The 7,147-nt window shown below is 54.4% G+C and overlaps 1 protein-coding gene across 1 annotated transcript; it reads right to left on the bottom strand.

Moving 5' to 3' along the window:
* Nucleotides 1-263: 263 nt before the first annotated feature.
* Nucleotides 264-6,934, bottom strand: Podnl1 (podocan like 1). Its single transcript, XM_028786297.1, has 10 exons — nucleotides 6,849-6,934; nucleotides 6,492-6,713; nucleotides 5,597-5,690; nucleotides 5,264-5,328; nucleotides 5,042-5,151; nucleotides 4,245-4,401; nucleotides 3,595-3,710; nucleotides 1,578-2,235; nucleotides 722-870; nucleotides 264-646 (listed from the first exon to the last, which is right to left on the bottom strand). Exons 1-10 carry the CDS (start codon nucleotides 6,891-6,893, stop codon nucleotides 514-516), a joined length of 1,749 nt encoding a protein of 582 aa, XP_028642130.1. The 5' UTR covers nucleotides 6,894-6,934; the 3' UTR covers nucleotides 264-513.
* Nucleotides 6,935-7,147: the final 213 nt, after the last annotated feature.

Here is a 7,147-nt window from a genome sequence, read left to right as displayed (position 1 = left end):
CTCCCAGTGGCTGGCTTAGGCCTCCCCACTCAATCCAGTTCCCTGGAAAGGCCTGGGTGAGCCCGTGGCTTGGGTCTTTCCGGCGTACACAGTAAGGCTGGGCCCTGCAGGACACTACTTGGTGGCCCATGTGTCTGCCTTAGGTCTCCCACACCATTCACAGCCCATGACCAAACTGACTGACTTCCTGTCCTAGAGCTTTGTCTCCCACGTAGGGATGTGCGGAAGAGATGGGTCGGTCCCATTGGGCACTGAGTCCCCTGTGAACATGAGAGGGCACCAGCTTTATTCCCCATTGTCATCTGTGGCGGAGGGTGTAGGCAGCACTAGGAAGGTTCAAGTCAGCAAGCTTCCTGCTTTAGCCCCAACCCCTCCCATAGGAGGCACCTGCTAGTGGTTGGCCAGCTCTGGGCAGGACAGGCTCAGCCTCTAAAGCCCCAGCTGAGAACTTTCTTAGTCCACAGTCCATCAGAGCTCAGGCCAGGGCTATTTGGCACCCCCCCCCCCAAGGGTTCAGGGCTCCTTGCCCTTGTGTGGCAACTGGACCAGGACCTGCTCCGGGTTTTCTGCAGTGTCTACCACACGTAGGTATGCAAGCCCCTGGAAGGCCTCGGCTGCAATGCTTGTCATATGAAGCCTGTTAGCCCTGTGCAGAGAGGTGGGGACGTTAGGGCGGTGTCAGGAGAGCTACTGTCATCATCCTGACTCCCCTGCCCCTCACCTGAGAAAGAGGGCACGCAGGCGGGGGGTGCTGAGGAAGGCCTCTGGACCCACATGACTGATACGGTTAGCCTGCAGGTGTAGCTCCTCCAGGGCCTCAGGCAGATCAGGGGGCACAAAAGACAGCTCATTGTGACTCAAGTCCAGAACCTGACAGGCACACAACAGGATGGCAGGCTCAGGGGCCTGCAAACTAAGAGCTTCCAGCCCCTCTCTCCAGTCTTCTGCCTCTCCCCTGCCTCAGCGGCGCAGGCCTCCTCCAGATTCTCGTTCAATAGTGGTTACCAGATCCCTTCACTCCATAGAGATCAACCGAGCCTTATCTTACCAATGGGCAGGGTGTATAGGTAGAAGTCTGCCTGCCTGATTCAGCAAGACAAGGATGAGAAGGTGGTCCCTCACATCCTCACTCACGCCCTTTGTTTTCTCTTTCCTTCCATTCCCTCCCCCACCTTTTTTCTTTCAGTAGCCTCAGCTGGCTTCAAATTCAAGCCTTCTACCTCAGCCTCTCCTATGCGGTGCAGCCCGCCCTGTCCCCACACCTGGCTCTGGTCCTCACCAGCTACCACACTGTTACCTTCTGTGATCACCCAGATGGCCTCTAACTAGGATGTTTGGGGTCAGAGAGGGATAAAGCCCTGTCTTGTGCCCAGCTGGGTTGCCAGAGCCCAGAGGCCACAGTCGTTGAGTAGAATGGAGAAGTGCTCAGAATTCAGCTGGGGACTTAACAGCAACAGCCTGAACAGGGTCTGTTCCAACCATCTCAGGCTGCCCACTCGGGACGCTCTGGGATGCCCTGGCTCAGAGCTAGGCCAACGGTGGGATAGAGAAGGCCACATTGTAGTTAGACCCCTGACCTGCAGTGCCTGCAGCTCGTGCCAGGTGCCAGGCTCAATGTCGCCCACGCGGAGCCGGTTGTGCGCCAAGCTCAGCTCCTGCAACTTATTCAGGCCGGTGAGCTGCTCTGGCTCCAGGGTCCGCAGTTGGTTGCGTTGTAGTCTCAGCGAGCGCAAACTGGCCGGCAGGCCCTCGGGCAGCCGGGTCAACTGGTTACCGGCCAGGTCCAGGCTGCGCAAGGCGCGCAGGCGGCGGAAGGCGCCGGGATGCAAGTGTGCGCTGGTCAGGCGGTTGTAGGCCAGGTTGAGCTCGACCAAGGCTCGCGCTGAGACCAGATCCCGCGCACCCAGCGTGGCCACGCGGTTGTGGGGCATCACCAGGGCCTGCAAGCGGCGGGGCAATGAGGGAGGCACATGCTCCAGCCTGTTGCCATAGAGGTGCAATGTGTGCAGGGCTCGCAGAGGCCTCAGCGTCCCCGCGGGCAGCGCCGAGGCCCCCAGCTTATTGTGCTGCAGCAGCAGGTAGCGCAGACCCCTTGCTCTGTGCAGCCTTACAGCGTCCACATGCTGGATGCAGTTGCGACCCAGGTGTAATATGGTCAGAGTTCCCGGCAGACCCTCGGGTACTGTGGCCAGCTGGTTGTGGGACAGGTCCAGGTACTCAAGACTGCTCAGCTTGCTGATGGGAGAGAGGAGTGACAGAATGGTCACTTCAAGAAAGAGATCCCGTAGATCTTACCAGAAAGGAAAAGGAATGGTTTTAGGACTCCTTTAAACTGGAGATTTCACATTGAAAGTGATGTAGCGGGCTGGAGAGATGGCTCAGTGGTTAAGAGCACTGACTGCACTTCCAGAGGTCCTGAGTTCAAATCCCAGCAACCACATGGTGGCTCACAACCATCTGTAATGAGATCTGATGCCCTCTTCTGGTGTGTCTGAAGACAGCTATAGTGTATTCATAAATAATAAATAAATAAATCTTTAAAAAAAAAAAAAAAGAAAGTGATGTAGCAACAAAGCTGGGTTGATATGATATAGAAGAACTGCATATGGCAGCCCAGAATGGCCATGGATAGACGTATAGAATCCCAGAATTCATGAAGGGGAGATAAGAAGATTGTGAGTTCCACGCCAGCTAGAATCTTAAAAAAAAAAAAAAAAAAAAATTAGGGCCGGGCTGGAGAAATGGCTCAGCAGTAAAGAGCACTGGCTACTCCTCCAGAGGCCCAGGGTTCACTTCCCAGGACCCACATCACTGCTGTCAAGCAGGAGGTCGCTGGTCAATGTCCTCTTACAGCCTTCAGGTACTGCACACATGGTACACAGACATCCATCAGACACAAACATTCATGAACATAAGTAAACTAAGCTGAGAGTTGTGGTTTTCATCCTCAGCCCCAGCAATTAAGAGGCAGAGGCAGGCAGAGCTGAATGAGTTGGAGGCCAGTCTGGTCTACATAAATCCAGGGCACCCATGGCTACCTAGAGAGACCCTGTCATAGAAACAAAACAAAAAACTGGGGTGGGGGTGGGGGGAGGTGCACACCTTTAATCCCTTCAATCTGGAGGGAAATCACTCTGAAGACAGGCAGAGACAGGCCCATCTCTGAGTTTGAGCCCAGCCTGGTCTGCAAAGTGAGTTCTAGGACAACCAAGGCTACAGAGAAATCCTTTCTTGATAAACCATAACAAACAAATCAAAACCCATAAGCGCTGAGGTTCAGCTCAGAGCTCCTGTTTACCTGTTGAGAATGCTGTAGGGAGGTACTGAGGTGTGGCCAGATGGTAAACTTGTTTTGTTTCCTGGAATATGTGAGAACCTGGACTTTATCTCTCTACCACAAAACCCCTAACTATTGGGTAATAGAACCTCAAGAAAAGGCAGCAGGGGACAAGGACACCTGTCAAACATGATGGCAGCATATAATAACACCTTTTATGCCAGGCGGGGCAACTGGATGTGCACTAGGTACTCACTAAATGAAGTGCTGGATCCTATAGGAGGGGGATACCAAGCACAGGGCTACAGAGTACCTACCTGAAGGTCGCTGCATCCAGGCCACTGTCTGTCAACTTATTATGCTGGAGATACAGCTCACGGAGCTGGGTCTGGAGGCTAAGTGCTCCTCTGGGCACCTTGGAGATAAGATTGTTCTGCAGAAGGGAGACGAGAAAGAGATAGAGGGTCATGGACAGCCAGGGAAGCCACAGAAGGCTCTCGAGTAAGAGCACGGCTGAGAGCTTGCCTTGTCTGTGCAAACGAGTGGAAGGGTTTTTTTTTGTTTTGTTTTTTGTTTTTTGTTTGTTTGTTTGTTTGTTTGATGATTCTAATATCTAGAATTCTGGGAAGCAGTTGAAAGGATGGGAAAGGGTCTGGAAAGATGGCTCGTCCAGAGATCCTGAGTTCAATTCTCAGCAACCACATGGTGGCTCACAACCATCTGTAATGTGATCTGATGCCCTCTTCTGGCCTACAGGTATACATGCAGATAGAGCACTCATACGTAAAATAATAAATCTTTAGGAAGGAAGGAAGGGAGGAAGGAAGGGAGGGAGGAAGGAAAGAAGAAAGGAAGGAAGAAAGGAAGGAAGAAAGGAAGGAAAATGAGCAGGTGGAGAACTCCTACAGGCTACAAGTAAGAGACCTAGGACCAGGCATGTGTGTGCTATAATAGGTAGGAACCCTACCTGCAGGTGGAGCCGCTCCAGGGAGGCTGGCAGGCTGGGTGGTAGGTAGCTGAGCTGGTTGCTGGAAAGACTTAAGGTGGTAATAGCCTCTGACCCATGGAAGGTGTTAGGTGGCAACCCAGTGTTCCTCAGTCTGTTGTTGTGGAGGTATACAGACCTGAGGAGAGCTGGGCTGCAGCCGCCAGCCTACGCATGTGCACACCACCCTCCCCCATGCTGTTGCCCCTCAACTCCAGCTGGGGTCACCAACAGCTCCTGTTTGAGAGTAAAAGACGTGTGGGTGGGTGTGTTTGTGCTTGTATGTGTCTGAGTGCATTCATACATGTGCGCATGTGTGAGTGTGTGTGTGTGTGTGTCTGTGTGTGTGTGATTGTTTAAGTAGGTGGCATCTGTCCTAGTCTTGATACAGCTAGACTTTTGATAAGAGGCTCTTTCTTACACAGCCGTAACCCTAAACTCCCTGTGCAGAGCTGAAGCCCCTTTGACCCCATTTTAGGGACATAGTCTCCCAAAATGAGCTAATGCCTCAGACCTCTCAAAACTGATCTGAGCTCTCTTTGACACCACCCCTCCCAGCACAGGGCAAGCCCCAGGATCTCCAGAACAGAGCCCAGCCTTTTCTTACTCCCCACCCCCACGGCACAGCTATGCCTCAGACCCGCCAAAACCGGGCTGCGCTCTGGTTCTCCTTTTGCAGGGCCATGTACATGCTCCCTGGGACAGGCCTGTTTCCCCTTGGCCTCTGGGAGCAGGATCCTGGAATCAAAGGCTGGGGGCGGAGCCAGGGGTAAGACTACCGGAGTGCAGGCTTCTCCCCAAAGGTGAGAGGAAAGATCTCCACCACTTCATTGGCAGCCAGATCGGCGACACGCAGGGAGCGTGGCAGGAACTGGGGCGCGACAGAAAGCTGCAAGGGCAACAGCAGCTGGTCCTGGTGCCCGGTTTCCTGCCCCCACCCCCACTTCGCGCTCACCGGGTGACTCCAACCAGGCTGTGACCTCTCAGGGATACAGGCTCACCTTGTTGTGGGCCACATAGAAGTTCTCTAGCTGGGTGAGAGACTCAAAGGCCTCATCAGGCAGGCCTGGGTGGGAGCACAGTGGGCAAAAGATGAGGGGACCAGCGTTCTAGCAACCCCATTCTTATGGCTAGGGACTAGCATAGATTCCTAGGCTCTCCCCCAACCCCCACATCCTGTCCTTACTCAAAAGCCACAGCCACCACCATCCCCCAGCCCTCGAAATTCCACCGTGCTCAGCAGTTGTGGAAACCCCCAAGAGCTGGCCACAACTGGCAAACAGCGGATGTGGAGAGGGGTTGGGACCTGGTTGTTCCCAGCTTGAGGCCCTCACCCTCTGAGGAGATGAGGTTGCTATGCAGGTCCAGGGTGCGCAAGCCACTGAGTCGAGATAGCTCGTTGTAGGGGAGCTCCTGAAGGTGGTTGTTCTGTGGGGTAAAGACATTCACACCAAGGCCTGTCTCTTGCTCCTCAACTTGTCACCTGGAGTTGTAGCCCAGTGGCAGAGTACTTGTTTAGCATCCACAAGGCAGGCCCTGGGTTCATCCCTAATATCTCCAGAGAGAAGAGGAAGAGGAGGAGAAAAGAAAATGTTCCATTCCTTGACCCCAAACAACCTTGAGACTTGGCAAGGCCTTTTACTGCACCACCCAACAAACCACATGATTACCCTGCGCCTGAAGCCACACGGGTTGCTGATTTTGAACCTGGTCTCTGACACTCCTCTAGCCTGCCCCAACACCCCACGCCCCCACACAGAGCCTCACTGTGCATTGAAGGATGGCCTCCGACTTGTGTCCTTAGTGCTGGGGCCACCACAACAGACTCTGATCTCAACCCAACACCCTTTTGCCCCAAACCATCCCAAAGTACTCCTGTGACCTCCAACATCACAGCTGTCGTCCCAGAACTTTGTAGCCCTGGCTGTATAGCTCTATAGACCTGGCTGGCCTTGAACCCACAGAGATCTGCCTTCCTCTGCCTCCCGAGTGCTGGAATTAAAAGTGAGTGCCACCACAATGCAGGTGAACTCAGTCTTTTGATGAAAACAACTTTACTCCTAAGATACCGACTCCAAACTCCGTTCTCTGGGTACACGATGCTTCTATGTCTGGCACTGGCCTGGCTTAGCAGACCCAGAGCAAGGCCAGGTTCAGCCCTGGCATGTGGACCGTCCACATGAACCCAGTGTGAGCCCTGTGCCTCCCTCTCAGATTCCCAGCCCTTACCTGCAAGGAGAGGTGCCTAGCAGCTCTGGGGACATTGTCTGGGAACACCCTCAGGTCCAGACCAGCACAGTCCACTGTGTCATCTCGGGGACAGGAGCAGCGCCAAGGACAGGGCCTTGGCAGGGGCTGTGAGCTGTCACCCAAGTGTGGGAAGGCAGGGTCCTCCATGTGTGCTGCTGGCCACCTCAATATCAGGAGCAACAGGACCAGCTCTTGAGACCTCTGGAGTAAAAAGGTGTCAGAAAGCCACCTGGTGATGAGTTCCCTTTTGCAGGGCAGGCTTAGCTACTTAGCCAGTGGGCAGAACCGGGCAAGGGATGGGCAGACCCGCCCTCAGACCCTCCCTGCCCTCCTTACCATAGTCAGCCCTGCTGTGCCTCGCGCCAAGCTCCTGTCCAGCATTCACTTCCTCCAATATCTGCTGTGACTACAGCTGCCCTCCATCTCTCGGCATAGAGCACACACACACACACACACACACACACACACACACACACACAGACCTATACCACAGGGCCTGGGAAGATGACTGCCCCTTTCCCCTCCCTGAAGAGGGCAGGCAGAGGGCTGGATCCGGTGGCAAGGCCCATCTAGCCCATCCCTCGTTCCCTGCCTGCTCCAATCACCTCAGCTCCTCTCTCAGAACCTCAGGCCGC

Source organism: Grammomys surdaster, unplaced genomic scaffold (genome assembly GCF_004785775.1).
Source record: "Grammomys surdaster isolate TR1022 unplaced genomic scaffold, NIH_TR_1.0 125463, whole genome shotgun sequence".
NCBI lineage: Eukaryota > Metazoa > Chordata > Mammalia > Rodentia > Muridae > Grammomys > Grammomys surdaster.
This window is presented reverse-complemented; position numbering and strand designations above follow the sequence as displayed.

What these genes read in the sequence shown, in the direction of transcription:
- Podnl1 (XM_028786297.1), bottom strand. Translation starts at nt 6,893, where the DNA reads ATGCTGGACAGGAGCTTGGCGCGAGGCACAGCAGGGCTGACTATG. An exon ending in GCACAGCAGGGCTGACTATG is followed by an intron (nt 6,714 to 6,848) that starts GTAAGGAGGGCA and finishes TTTTTACTCCAG; the next exon opens with AGGTCTCAAGAGCTGGTCCT. An exon ending in ACGAGCTGCAGGCACTGCAG is followed by an intron (nt 871 to 1,577) that starts GTCAGGGGTCTA and finishes TGTGCCTGTCAG; the next exon opens with GTTCTGGACTTGAGTCACAA.